Source organism: Heptranchias perlo, chromosome 5 (genome assembly GCF_035084215.1).
Source record: "Heptranchias perlo isolate sHepPer1 chromosome 5, sHepPer1.hap1, whole genome shotgun sequence".
NCBI classification, from domain to species: Eukaryota; Metazoa; Chordata; class Chondrichthyes; order Hexanchiformes; family Hexanchidae; genus Heptranchias; species Heptranchias perlo.
Window position 1 is genome coordinate 86,327,007 of NC_090329.1, and position 15,813 is coordinate 86,342,819.

The 15,813-nt window shown below is 39.5% G+C and overlaps 1 protein-coding gene across 7 annotated transcripts in view; it reads left to right on the forward strand.

The window, feature by feature from the left end:
- The window catches only part of klhl32 (kelch-like family member 32), a 184,798-nt gene that overhangs the window by 79,064 nt on the left and 89,921 nt on the right, over positions 1-15,813 (forward strand). For 5 of the 7 annotated variants that reach the window (XM_067983834.1, XM_067983839.1, XM_067983835.1 and 2 more), the window contains one exon: positions 8,860-9,075. The exons of the other annotated variants lie outside the window; for them this stretch is intronic. In XM_067983834.1, coding sequence (XP_067839935.1) covers positions 8,860-9,075 — 216 coding nt within the window. The remainder of the gene's footprint in view (positions 1-8,859; positions 9,076-15,813) is intronic. 7 annotated transcript variants of the gene reach the window in all.

Genomic DNA, 15,813 nt, shown 5'->3' on the forward strand with positions numbered 1-15,813 from the left:
AACAAAATGTCTCCTGTTTTCCGAGACCCTCTACCCTCAGTCCCCCAAACAAAATACCTGCTGCTTTTCACTTCTTTTTCCTTCCCCCTGCTGATTTCTTCTCCCCATTCAGCCCAATCTTTCCTCCTTCCCACCAAAATATCAGCCAAAGCCCTTAAATGTTGGCCACTCTCCCCACCAAAATATTACCCCAAACCCTACCCCCCCACCCCCAATCCCAATAGGGCGATTTAAGCCCACACGGATATCAGTAGCAGACAGCATAAGGGCTTATGCATTGTTGACCATGAAGCCAGGGGATAAGGGCACAGGCAACATAAACAGAACAAATGGCAGTCAAGGGTAAGCAGGAAAAAAGGTGGAAATTTATGAGAACAGACTAGTGGAACGCAAACAAAATGGGACTTCAAGAGCAGATGACAGTTAACATGGGACCACGTTGGGTGAAAGAGAAGTGACAACAGGGAGGTGAACCACAAGCAATATGGAGGAAAACAGATGCAAAATGATCCCATTGAGTAGACAGATACAATTGAGGCAACATACGCCCGAAGTGCTAGTGCTTTTCAATGGAGTTGCACCCATCCTCTGAAAGTGCAATCTGCAACCATCAACAGCTCTGTTCCCTGCCACACAATTCACCACCTCCCACCCAAAGCAAAATAAGAAAATTAAGGAAAAAAGCAAAACAGCACACAGACAGAAACAAGAAAGTCAAACCCAAAAATAAGTGTAGCATACAAGCGAAATTGTTGAAGGCAGAGACGTAAAGAAAACAGCAACACAGACACAGGAAAGAGAGACACCATATCGTCAGAACGACACCAGAGTATCCACTAGTGTATAAAGATATATCTAATAGTAGAGTTCACATTGAGGAGTTCTCCTGGCTGGCCTCCCATCTTCCACGCTCCATAAACTTGAGCTCATCCAAAACTCTGCTGCCCGTATCCTAACTCGCACCAAATTCCATTCACCCGTCACCCCTGTGTTCACTGACCTACATTGGCTCCCAGTCTGGTATCACCTCGATTTTAAAATTCTGAACCTTGTTTTCAAATCCCTCCATGGCCCCCCTCCTCCCTATCTCTGTAACCTTCTCCAGCCCTACAACCCTCCAAGATCTCTGCGCTCTTCCAATTCTGGCCTCCCCGATTTTAATTGCCCCACCATTGGCGGCCATGCCTTCAGCTGCCTGGGCTCGAAGCTCTGGAATTCCATTCCTAAACCTCTCCACCTCTCTACCTCTCTCTCCTCCTTTAAGACACTCCTTAGACCCTATTTCTTTAACCAAGCTTTTGGTCACCTGTTCTAATATCTCTTTATGTGGCTCATGTCAGATTTTGTTTGATAACGCTCCTGTGAAATGCCATGGGACATTTCACTATGTTAAAGGCGCTATATAAATGCATGTTGTTGTTGATGTTACTTATCCCTGAAATCAGTGGTAAAATATCAGCGGTGTCTCTATAATGCGCTGAATCTTTGTATGAGCCTAACGGAGTGACAAATATAAATCCTCAATAGGTTCTTGAAACTATTATGCACCGCCCAGTGCTCCAATCCTTGCAGCATAAGCAGTTGAAACTGCAGTGACCCAATCCAGAAGGCTGTTCTCCAGGCTCTTTTTTTCAAATCGGCAATTTAATTGCCCAGCAGCACTCTACAGCTGCTAAAAGATTGCTGAACAATAAAATATTTTTTCCCCTGGCTTGTTATATTTAAGGCATTTTTGACCATTGTTTTCACTGTCTGTTATTTTGCAACTTCATGGTCCGTGACAAGCGATGAATTGTATGATAAATTCTGAGCTCCATTAAGCGCAGGTGATTAATAGCCATGGAACAGACAGTACATTCTTAAGTTCAGGAAAACCTATTCAATATAGAAACATACAGAAGAAAATCAATCGAACAATGTAGCTGTGACAAAGTGGGCCAGTTTGGTTGGAAGAATACTGGGCCAAAGCTGTGATTAAATGCTTAATGTTGGAAAACTCAAAATAGAGAAGTTAAACTGCGCATAAATTGCCTCAAATGTTACTACACTATACTGTCTGTAAGGCTACCTTTGTGAATCAAACAAAGATCATGTTAGAATAAGGAGCCTATACAGTACTGAGGTCATACTATTATAAATTTATAATTTTTTTGTTGCATTATTTTATGTTAAAATAGATGCATTTTGCAGGAAGCTTTTTGGGTTTGATGAAAACCTAATTGAAGAAAATGACTGTCAACACCTTTAATATGTGTGTAGATTTCGATTGCACTTTATAACATTCATACATAGTGGTAGATGTGGAAATAAATTTATATTACCACAACTGTCCTGTTCTTAACCAGAAAATTGTCACTATTTCCCGATCACGTAGTTTCTCTTGTAGCTAAAGGTACGTGTGACTGGGGATTAATGGAAAATCCCAGAAGTGAGTGTGATTTTTCGGGAGCTGAAAGAGCAGCTCCTGGGCAATTTCCCACCTCTTTTGCTCCAAATCCGTCATCAAACTGGTGGCAAGGGAACGACAAATTTTCCCTCATATTCTCACAGCTTCCAGCTTCATGACGGCAACAGAAGGGCACAAGGCTGAAAACCTTACGAAAATCAATGAAAACAATGTTTATGGGTTTCTCCACAGTCTTACTATTTTCTGCAATATTATATCAAGTCACAGAATGCCCGAAACGTTCCTCCACTTATCAACAACCCTGCTGCTGAATGCTAAAAAGGTCAAATGGCAACTGTGGGAGTTTTGATCTTGAGAGATTCAATCAAGATAAGGGGAGCAAAATCTAGCTTGTTCCTTTTTGACTACTGTATGGACCACCAAAGCTACTAATATATATGCCAAATCAGCTTAACAGCCAGTGAGATCAGCAAAATTTCTTAATTTTCAGGCTCACTACGATGCCATGTGTTGTGCACATAAACCACAATTGTGCTCTCAACACTGTATTTGTGTCCCAGTCATCTGCTTCAGAAGGACAGCTCCAAGTCGATCCATTGGTTCCTAGCATGGTTCTCCAAGACCATTGCCATTTCCCTCGCATCTAACAGTTTTTAGGAATTTGGCTGGGGACGCAGTATGGAGTCCACTTCCTCACATTAAGACATTTGATCTGTATAGTGCACACTACCTGCTTTTCTAACCTTGTTCTTACTGGGCCTATTATGCAAGACACCAAATCATTGTATTGCTCTCCCTAGACCCAGAGGGTGAGTTTGTTGGGATGCATCAGACTACACAAGAGGTGGCAGCCTTCACTTCCTGCACAGAATGCAAAGTAGATACTGAATATCTTTTTATACTTTAGAAATCCTTTGGTGATTAAAAAACATGATCGCTTCTCTCAAGATCAAAATTCCCGCAGTTGCCATTTGACCTTTTTAGCATTCAGCAGCAGGATTGTTGATAAGTGCTCCATAGTTCTCATTAATAAGGCCTTATTTAATCTAACCAAGAAACTGCCAGGGTCTGGCCATCTTTTCTGCTTAGCAGCATGCCTCAACCTCTGACTGAGTCAATAAGTACATTTCATATTATTTAATTCAGGCAGATTGGATTTATCATCATGTCCTCTTTAGAGACAGAGACAAAGAGAAAACTTTGAAGGTTGGATGCTTGAAGTAATCATTTACATTCAAGCGGTATCTTGCAGGCTGGGCTTGGGCAGTTATTGGGCCTTTTTGGCACATTATCATAATGTCTTAAGGGATAAAATGCAAGACTTAACCCTTAAGTGTTAGATAAAACTTCATTATGTGAGGGGATTATTAAAACTGCTATGCTTCAGCTTTTAGGTAGTTATTAATATCAGTGACAAAGGGTTAAATCTAAGTTTGTCTCCTTGTCTGGCATAAGTATTTAGTTCTGGTTTCCTGCGGAATGTCCAGATTGTTTTAATTTTCCCAAAGAAGGAAGCCAATTCTTTATTCTCTAGTTAGAAGAAACCTTGTCCTTCTTGAAAGAGACTGAAAAGTCTGTCACCAAGAGCCAAGCTTTGGTCATCCTTCTTAAGGTAAAAGCATCAAACACTTCCCAGCTGCAGATGGGTCTACTTTCCCTTCAAGTAATTCCTTACTTGAACTCTTCAGACTGAAAATGTCTCTGAAGGGAACACAATTAGTAATTCCAAATCTTCAAAACTTCATTCATCTCCAAGTAGACTGTAGGGAAACCTCTTGTATGTATTAAAAATGGGCAGTCATTGGATACCAGGGACTGTGTGGTTGATTTTATAAACTTGCACTCCCGTCATGGACAGAATCTAATTCTTTCATTATTTTAAAGAATTCAATCATGCCCCATGAAGTATATGCTTTTCCAGAGTAAAAAGCCCCAATTCCCTAAATCTGCACTGATAACTCAGGGCCTTTAAACAAAGCATCAGTCAAGTGGTCCTCTGAGCTTTTTCCAGGGTCTCGCTATCTCCCACTGTGTGAGGGACCATAACTGTAAACAGTATTCTAAATGTGGCCAACCATGTGAGGGACCAAAGCCTTGTACAAAGAAAGGATTGTATTTATAATTTTCTATTTAATTGTCCCAGCTGTATTTCCTAACACCCTATTCGATTTCGCAACAGCCTTGTGACATTGGTCAAAACCTTCAATGACATGAATTGAAACTCCCAGCAGCCTTGACCGTGCAACCCTGCATGATGTATACATGCTTTGAATTGCCCCTGCCCAATTTTCACATCAAAAACATCTGCCATGCATGAGCCCATTTCCCCCAATGCATTTGGATCCGCCCGCAGACTTTTTGTATCATCTAAGTTCCTAACTCCTGTACATATCTTTGTGTCATCAGCAAACTTGTGAACTGTTCCTCCCAGTGCCTTCATCCAGATAATTAATGAAGATGGTGAAGAGCAACAGACCTAACACAGATCTCTGCAGGACTCCACTAGTGACTGGATCCCATGCAGAGCTGCAACGATTAATAACTACCATCTGTCTATGCTAATACAACTAATTTATTATCCAACCTAAGATCTGCTTGCCAATTCCATAAGACGTAACCTTACTTACTTTTGTGCAGCACTTTATCAAAGGTTTGTGAAAATCTAGATATTCAATATCTATCAGACTTTCATCATTCAGCAACTTTGTAACCTCTTCAAAAAATTCAGTAAAATTGGCGAGATAGGTCTTCCTTTTTCAGAAGCCATGCTATGATGCCTTAATAGTTCCTGCTGTTTCTAGATGAACATACAATGCATCTTTATACCTTCTAGCAAATTGCCTATAATTGAAGCTAAACTAATGGCCTGTAGTTGGCAGGTTCTGACTCCTGCTCTGGATTTTCTTATTTAGGTGCATTTTTGAGCAGATTTGGGGATCATTTCTTTTTCTGACAAACACTTTTGAGACATTCTTATTTCTAAACTTCTGTTTGGACAAGGAAAATAGGTTCAGGGTTTTCCTCTTTTTTCATGTGCTACATCCATCAGCAGCTGATATCACACATAATGTTGCCATCTCCATTAATCTTTTTAAAATTTCATGGTGATATCACAATTGAGAAGAAATAGCATGATAAAAAAGTTTCACACTGTCATAACTGAAAACAATCCGTAGAGCAGTTTAGTTCTTGCATAAAATGAAAATTTGCTTCTAACTTTTATTATTTGAATTTTAATTATTTAACTTATGGAATAAACAACATGTGATAAGATGTGGGACATTGTCTTCTCTTAATTGAAAGTCACTTAATTCAAATAATTTATTAATTTAAGTTTTCTTTTTAGCATGTGTTATTTATATTCCTTAATTTAAATTATTGGATAATTCAAATCTTTTTAGCACAAAAACCCTTCAAATTATCAGGATAGACTGCAGTACATAGAATTACATTGAAGTTACAACACGGACACAGGCCATTCGGCCCAACCAACCCGTGTTGGCACTGAACATAGCTCACTTGTAACTTTAATAGCTGTAAATTAACAAGTCAGTCCACTTGTTCAAAATACTCATCTTCATATATACCTTCTCAAGTTATTCCTGTTGCTTTATTGGCCTCTTTACTGGTATCTGGTCCATAGGAAGATATTGGGCTCAATTTTAGGGGGCAATTGTGGGTGTGTTGGGGGTGGGGGGGCTCCGAAAATCACGGAAATCCCATTTGGGTTCGGAAGCCAGCTCCAACCCGCCGACTTCCGAGTTTCCCAGGGACCCACCTGTGTGCGCGTGGTCGACCTGAAAACGGAAGTTCCGCCGGCAGTTAAAGAGCCAAATGTACCTCATTGAGGTACTAAAGGCACTTTACCTGTGATAGATGAAGTAATTGTAACGATTTTTAACTCACCTGGGCGGCTTGCCCACCGCTTCTGATTCACCAGGCATGAAGGGCTGGATCAGGGAAAAAGAAACTAAATAAATTACATAAAACATCATAGAAGGAAGTTTAAAACGCAAAATGAACCTACCTTTGCACCCTACTCCGATGTCCGATGTCTCCCTCTCCGATCTCCCCCTCTTCACCCCCCCACCGATGTCCTTCCAAACTCCCCCTCTTCACCCCCTGATGTCCTCCCAATCTTCCCCTCTCCCTCTCCACCCGCCCCCCCGATCTTCCCCACTCCCCACCCCCCTCCCCGATCTTCCATTCTTCCCCTGGATCTTCCACTCTCTTTCCCCCCCTCACCTCCCACCCCCGGTCTTCCAGTCCAGCACCGGAAGACGTCTCGCTCGCTCTCTTTCTTCACCACCACCCCCACCTCGCGTGGCAACTCCTGATGGCAGCCAGCCTGTCAATCAGGTTGGCTGCCAGGTGCAAAACCCAGAGAGGACGTTAATCATCAGCAATCAACATGCGATCGCGTCGGAAACGGTAAGTTTTGTTCATGCAGGTTTGCCACGCGCACCTTCACACACACCCCCCCCCTGCTGCCAACCCGCCACCCTGCAAAATCGAGCCCATTGAATCAGTTTCAACATCACCTAAAAATGTTCTTTGATACAGCCTTCCTTTTAATTAGAGCTACAGTTGGAGTCTACCCGTAAGTATCTTGAGGTTTAGAAGACCCAATCTGATAGTGAATAACATTTTATTCAAATGTAGTAATTCATGTTCCTCTCATGAAAGGTCTTCCACATAGAGATGGGACCTAACCATTTTCCCTTCTTTTGTTCCTTGAGAATACAATATTATTTTCCTTTGACTTCCCCATTCTCTTGCATTTTGCTGGACAGTTTACATAGTGAAATCACAGATTGCAAAAGGCAACATCTCACAAGATATGTAGTTGAAAATTAAATAATCTAAGTATGTTTGTATGGAAGAAACTAACTGGCAAATACATGATGATTATTTATTTATTTGAATATGGTCACTGATGAAATGCCTGAAGTATTTCACAGTACTTTTACATATGTAAGAAACACTATTTTTCAAATCAGAATCCCTTCGTACAAAGCAAGTTGTGTTTTTTTGAGTTTAACTGAATTATTTTCTCAATTTATTTTCAATCCCAATACAGTATATATTTAAGTTCAATGTTCTCCACAATTATTATTCCGGTGCAATCTTAGTGCATATGTATTGAAAATAAACTTACTTTTGTTACTGGAACCTATATAAAATCAAATGGTGAATATTTTTCAGACTTCTGGGAGGATTTTATAGACGATTGTGCTGAACAAAATGATAAGTAACTTCCTATGATCTTGGAAAGATTTAGTTGAAATACAATGTAGACATCAATTACTTAGTGAAGATGACAATTATTTATTTTGAGAGTGATGTTTGCTCTTTTTGTAGGGTGTTCTGCCCTGTCACTCATAGGTGTTACACACCTTCCTTGTTCAAGAGGAAACAGGCAACATTACATTTACTCAGACTTCAATTTATGCCATTTTGAAACTAAGCTCAATGGCGTTGCAAAAGAAGGGACTTTTTCTTTAATGTTTTCACCCTTAGCATATCCCATATGTAAAATAAATTTTGTATAATGGATACATTGAAATGGCTAAATAGGCTATAATCTATTCTCAGGAATTCAGATAATGTTAAAACAAATTGTTGGGGACTGGATGCCACAGTAGATTTAAACAGTGTTCTTTCTCCTCTGGAACTGGGTTGAAATTCACTCCAGACTGATGGAATGAAAGTCTTGGCTTTCTGATTACTGTAAGGCACTTATGTGAAATTAGTTTAGGCTGCCTCAACCCAGTTCTTAATGGATGTAAGTTGCAGCTTCACAGTATAACATTGTCTGTGATTTGACATTAAGTTAGCAGACTCACTCATAAAGATCATAAAGCTGACTGTAAAATGAAATAGTATTTTTATTTCAAGTGAAGTTGTGTGTGTGGTATTTTTATTTTAAATAAAGAAGTGTTACTCACAATATGTGGACCAAAATTTACTCTCCCTCTCAGAAAAAAAAAGGACCTGGATCTTTCAAATTAGATTACAACCTTGAACTATTCTAATGCCTGCTGCTTACATCTATTTTTATTTTATCTTTATTATTATTTTATCTTTATTCCTCAAAAAATTATTGGTTGGCTCCAAGCCACTCATTTAAATGGCCAGCAGATAGGTTACTTCCTCCAAGGTCTCTTTCAATGCTCCTCTGCAAATAAGAGTTAAGCAAGAGTGGTCTATAAGAAGTATCCTATCTCTCTATTCTGTCTTTTCCGAAATTTGGCTGTGATAGTTGCCTTTTGAAGATTCTCACTCGTTCTATGCTATGATATTTATGAAAGGTATTAACCACCTTTGTGATGTTATCCAGTGTTACCAGTTAATGAATTGATAAAGATTATAGTGAAATTGTATGTACACTGCATACTCTATATGTATGACACACAGGACTGTCATTTTCAGTGTTCCTTTTGTTGTCTTAGGAACTGACTAGTTTCAATTACCAGGATTTATACAAACTTGCTGACCTATTTAATCTTACACTGCTGGAGGAAGCAGTCGTTAACTTCCTGGTCAAACACCTTTCTGAACTGCTGAAGAACCACCCTGAGGAGGTCATGGCACTGCCTTACCGGCTCCTCCGAGAAGTTCTAAAGAGTGACCGTCTGACGTCGCTAAGTGAGGAGCAAATATGGCAGGTAACAGAAAAGGCAGAAATGTATTAACTCCAACCCTCAAGTTTTTAATTTATTTTTTGTCACCTCTGTTCTTCAAAAGGTGTTGATTCCTTGCTGTGCTATGGTTCCACGTGATCGCCCTCCAGTACCATGTTCAAGTGGGAATTATTCATGTGTGATCTTGACAGTGTGTGTTATTTGGCTATTCAACATAAGGGGCGGCATATCAAAGCCCAATCCTGTTCTTGCTGAGTGGCCATGATGCACAGTTTCCAGTAGGTGTTGCTGAATAGCACTCAGGAGCAAGAACTCTGGCTGATATTTCTCTCCCTAACCTAGGAATCTAAGGTCAATTACATCATCCCTGCTACCTTAGCTGATATTGTCTGACCAAGTGCACATCAAAGATCAAACTTGCGACTATCCTGGCCTGTATTTTCCATCTATTTATTGAGCCTCACAACTTTTAAATTTCTATTTCACAGCAACTTATTAGAAGTGTGTTTATTTTTATATAATAAAATTACAATGGGGAAAAGTTTATTAATAAAAGTGGGCTGAGCTGGGATTGGGTAGAAAACAGGCTGCTCGTGAGTAGGCAAAGAGAAAGTTACCCGTGCACATTTGGTGCATCCTCTCATTGCTAGATACAGAGCAACATTCGCAGAGACATGGAAGAATATCAAATTCTTCAGGCTGGGGAATGATGTGCACCATCATGATGAAATCAAGTGCTAAATAAGGGGACAAAATAACTGGGGAAAAAAATTAATGTATATTTTATTGGGATTATGATGATGGGATAGATAATACAGAATTGAATTGGTGTGTATTTATACATGACATAACCAAGTGCAATGACATCCAGAAACCCATTGTAGGACAAAAATTTGATATCTACCTTTGGAACTTAACTTCCTCCTGTTCCTTTTAATGCATTGAGTTGGAATTTCCACATTGATATGAATAGTGAAAAATCTAGCTGTATTTATGTTGATGATCATTGTGAAATTTACATTTTATCATTTGATTTACAAGGCAGTGGTGGTTATGTGAATGAAAATTCTTTTGAATTTTTTTATAGAAAAGAGACAAGAAGTAGTTCTAGTCAAATTTTACATTTTAAAAGTTGTTGTAAATTCATTGTGGGTTTAACTTTCATATCAAGATTAAATATCAGTTGTCTTTTCTAAATATTTGGGATCCTTCACCAACCTTGCCCCAATGTGAGAAAAACAAGAGGGATAGACTGATCTTCTACTTTTCCTGCAAGAGATGTGGATGTATCTTTCTTCCAGTTCCATGATGCCATGCAATACTACAACAGAAAGTTGCCTTTAAACGTCAAGCAAAAGCCTCATCTGCTTCCCTGCTGGTCTCCTGAGACTGTAAAGATCTTTTTCAAATAGGATGAGGGCCTTGTACTAATTGCTTATTGACTATTCATTTTAGGCCGATAAGCTTTCTTCAAAGCATTCTGCTTTGGTGATCGTATTATAGAAGGGATTGAAAAAGAGAATGCCTGGATTACAAAGTGAAACAATTCACAGGTACAATTGTGATCACTCAACCTTGCACGTGCCAACATTTTCTGATTTAAAAAAAAGACTGCCATCAAAGTCCTGTCACTGTATGAGCGAGTGTTGGGGGAGGGGAGGAGATAAGGGAGAGTTGATAATCCTCCAGAATAATGTTGCATAAAGCTTCTGTATGTTGCATAAAATTATACATATTTTGCAATACAGGTATGCAGAGTTTAAAATTATTATGCGGTTTCAGGAATATTAGATTTATATTTCTTTACTTTGTTGTAACTGTGCAAAATGCAGTATATGGTATAATTTACTGTTCACTGTTTTCTTTATGGTATGTAACTAAAGGTGCATGAATGATCCTGCAGTTCTTTTTATCTTTCTATCATTCTGTCTGTCTATCTAACTGAAGTACTCATTGAAAACTCACAATTTTTAATATAAAATCATGTTTTATTTTATTCAGGAGAAAGAAATATGATTTGTTAATCATGCTAGTCTTATATCTTGGTCATTTATGACTAAACATTGTATTATGGACAGGATCTTACTAATTTGCAATCTTTGGAAGAAAAGTGAGCAACTACAGGGAGCAACTTATCCTTTTAATACTTTCTGTTTTGGAGGAAGAAGAAAATACAATATTTGCAACATGGTGTAAGGGCAAAATGTAGTTGATTTGTCAGTATGCCCTGTGTCTTGCTGTAAGGAAACGTCACAGATTTTTTTCTTCTGTTTTAATTTGATTCAGCCTTAATTTTCCTCAGTGTTTATTTTAATTTAAACAGTAGATTTATTGTGCATGGTGTTTTTACTGGTGTTTGATAATGGGAAATAGCAGATTTGTGCTGCTAGTCTAATCTTACTTTAGCAACATGCCACCTAGAATACATGTGGGCACATTCTAATTATATTTCTCATAAGCACAGTTACAATACTCTAAATTTACTGTTCCAAGAAAAATCTACATAATGTTCCTCTTAAATTGAAATGATGTTAGACTGAATATACATTTTTAATATTTTCTTAGATTATGGCACATTATATGTAATATTGATTACTGTTGTTTTTCATTACCAATTAAAATTTTTCAGAGTCTATTTGTAACAGAAAATTAGTGGGCTAAAATTTGATCCCAAAAAGAACATTAATTTCAGAGAATATTGTTAAAAATCACAAACTCAAAAAAAACCAAAGGACTGAAAAAATATTGATCAATTGAGAAACACTGTTATTGTAAGGAGTAAAACAACTGATTACAAGCTCTCATTTCTTGAGGATACACTAAAGACAATCATCTGAGTTAATCTCATTAAGTGAATCTCATTCACAAACCGTGAAAACTAAGAGCCAGGAAGTGCCAGATAAGATTAATAAATGTACTATAACTTCAGATAGAGAAAGTGAAATAACGAGAGGGTATGATTAAAAGACTGAGATAAAGGTGACAGAAAGAAAAAGTAAAACAACAAAAATGTTAAATTTTTTTATTTAATTTTTTTTTAAATGTCCAAAAACTATTAAAATCAGGAGGAATTCTGACACCCGGCTCTCAGATTTTTTAAACAACTCTCCGGCTGAATCTTGGCTTCATTAATTATGCACAAAATTAACATGGTGGCAGGACAGGCGCGTCATGCCAGTTCAGAGCAGCCCTAACTTTTTCAGTCTATTTTCGTGGCTACTTACCGTGTTCTCGCAGCAAGTTCAGGCTCCTCCATTGATTTCAAGGGAGAGCCCGCCAGCGAGCTGTCAATTCACGGAGCTTTCAGGTGGCACAAAAGAGCCATGTAATCTCCTGAGACAGGCATAAAACCTGGAAAATGCTGCTGAAGGTTTAGTTGGTAAATATATATATGAGCTTGCTTTGCAATTTAGGAAAGTCCTAGGTTTCAATCTCCTTATGCTGATTTTGCTGATCTCAGTCAGTCCGCAGTGGGACATAACAATTGGTTTCAGGTTAGGTAGGATCATGATCTTGTTGACTCCTGTTGGCAAGTGCACTTGTGTGGATGTTGAATGGGACCGGATCCAGCTTGGCTCTTTCGCCACACATAGTCTATTAGTCACCTGACACTTGAAGTCGAGACTTATGCATGAAGAATAGTCACTTGAGTTAGGTACTGGAGAGTTGCCAGCAGGCTGCCATGGCCTGTGGGACTGTACCACAGCAAACGTCACTACCTTTAGTAGAGAAAGGGAAAAATTGGAAGCCACGCGCGTGTGGATGAGGATGTAAATTATATAAATTGATACACAACCATGCCAACTTTTACCTTTCCCATTTCCATCATAGAGTTTGGAAATATTATGTAATGTGTGTGTAAAGGGGGAAAAAAGTCACTTAAAAATGTTTTAGTTCTGGTCACTATGAAGAAATAGGACATTTTTTGGTATTTTTCTTTTTAGGGAAACTTGAAGCTCAGTGTTACTGTTGATTATAGCTCTCATCTGGAATCTGGAAAATTCAAAGTGGGCCTCCTCCCTCTGATGTCCACTTGCTAAACATGTAAATACATTAAGGAATATTAAATGTAACAGTACTTTTGCAATATGTGCATGGGTGTTATGTTTATCAAACACATTTTTGGATCGAGTGGGCTGTATCTAATGAGTAATTACACTGTCATAAAAATCACAGGGACATGGTTAATCCATGATGCTGGATGTGAATATAACTTAAAAGGGTACAGAGAATTCAGGGAGCAGGGAAAGTGAAGGGATTGAAAGGTACCGTAATCAAATCAGCATCACAGGAAAAGCCACGATATGAAATTTTATGGATAGACATGTTCAATGAGAAAAGTGCTAGGACAACGTTTTGGATTTGCTACAGACTGCTAGACCCAAATTAAGGAGAATGATTTGTCATTTTACCCCGATATTTGAAGGGTGAGCAAGAGAAGGAAAAGAGTACTAATGGGTTGCTTCTACCAGCCTAATACAAATTGAGGAAACCCAGGTGGGAAAGATGATGAACATTTCAATGTAATGTGAAGCTGCTTCCTGACTCAGTATGCTTGGAAGCCCATGGGAGGTTGCTGTCTCTTCTGGACTTGGTTCTTGTGAGTGACCCAGATGTTATTCAGTGTATACACATAGCTAAACCTTTAGGCAATAGTGGTCATAGCACATTAATTTACAATCCAACTTGGGAAGCAGTGCAGACTTCGGACAGGCAAACTTAAGGAGTATGAGCCCAAGCTGATAACACAAATTGGGGGGACTATTCAAGTAAGAATTGGTCAAGGATATATGGATGTCCTTCAAAAATGTTGCGTGGGACATGTGCAGAAATGGCAAAGTCTCTGAAATGGATCAATAGGAAAATTAGGGAAAAAAGATTTACAAAGCTGAAACAGAGAAGGAAGAGGGTACACAGAAGCAGGCCCATAAACTGATTAAGGTGCCAAAGGGAATAGCAACAGATGGAAACATAATGCCAAAATGTTCTTCTAATTCCATAATAGCAAGAGTTGTCGAGGAAGAAGGTACGACTATTCAATCTTCATAGCCTAGGCAACTCAGTCCTATTTCCACTTATTGATCTTATTTGATGGTCTGTCCTGTTAGAATTTATGGGTCTGCACATTTTGAAAGGGTTGTTTTTAGAACTGTTGTCTCACTTGTGGCTAATTCTTAAATCAGAGCTGATCTAATACTAACTACTGTCATTGGATATTTTGGGCTCAATTTTAAAATGAAAGTCCGGGTTTGGGGCAGGGTGGGGGGGGCAAAGAAAATTGTGATTTTTTTTTTGTAGCGGGCAGGAATCCCGGCTCCAACACCCTGAAAAACACGCACAACCCAGAGTCATCTGGGTGCGCGCGCCATTCCCGAACCCGGAAGTCCCGTCGGCGATTAAAGTCGGCGGGACGATATTTAAAGCAGCAAATGTACTACTTAAGGTAGTTTATTTTTTGTGTAGTGGGTAGTTAAAAAGATTTTAACCTTACCTGGGTGGCTTTCTCACTGCTTCCGATTCACGCCTGGTGAAACCAGACGGGAAGGGCCAGATCAGTGAAAAATAAACTAAATAAATTAAATAAAATTACATCTCCCATTGTAAAAAAAATAAGTGAACATACCTTACAAACGATGTCACCTACACCCACCCATGTCTGATGTCACCTGCACCCCACCCCCGATATCCAATGTCACCTGCAACCCCCCCCCGATATCCAATGTCACCTGCAACCCCCCCCCCAATATCCAATGTCACCTGCAACCCCCCCCCGATATCCAATGTCACCTGCAACGCCCCCCCCCCCCGACGTTCGATGTCACTTGCAACCTCCCCTCCAATATCCAATGTCACCTGCACCCCCCCCCCCCCGATCTTTGTCTCCCCTGCCACAATCTCTCTCCCAATGGCCAATGAGGTCTCCCTCTATTTTTCCACCACCACCGCCGACCCCCCCCCCACCCCAACCCCCGGATGTGCAGCTCCTGTCGGCAGCCAGCCTGTCAATCAGGCTGGCTGCCGGGCGCAAAACCCGGAAGAGGCTTTAATTGGCCTCATTAGGGTTACGATTGCAACCTGCCTACTGGGTTTGGCATCCGCAAATCACCCATCCCCACCCCAACTCTTCCCGCCGGCATATTAAAGTTGTGCCCATTATGTTCCCAATCGCTCACCTTCAACTACATTGAAATATTCTTAAAAAAGGAACTAAGCAGGTTTGTTTAAAAAAACACTCAATATGCCGATGGGTCTGTCTCATTCATTTGCAGTTCATGTAGTCACTTAGTAGATATCTGTACGGGTGTTCAATTCATATTTCAGGGCCTAGGAGGTGGAACCCATTGACTTAATCTGTCTTGTTTTAACAACCTACCTTAAATTTTGAATTAATTACAGCTCATTGGCATTGTGAGTATTGAATCTACTACCAATCTTTAGATGATTCTTGCACACTGGTCCTGGAGTGACAGTTTGGAGCCTCTGTGCAGCATGAACTCTGGAATCTGTCATCCACCAAATTTAATGTTTTATCAGCTATTGGGCAGGTTTAGAGCGAGGGTGGAGGGTTTCACTTTGGAAGGGAGAAGAATGGAAGAAAACTTGTTCTGTCTTGCCACAAGCATGGCTATTGGTGCTGTAACTACATAACAGTATTGTCAGCAATCACAAAGAAGCTGATGCAAACTGTGCATGGTTTTTCACAACTCATTTCAAGCACTGAATTCCATCAAGTCTGCAGAATAGTATATGTGCTGTAATTAT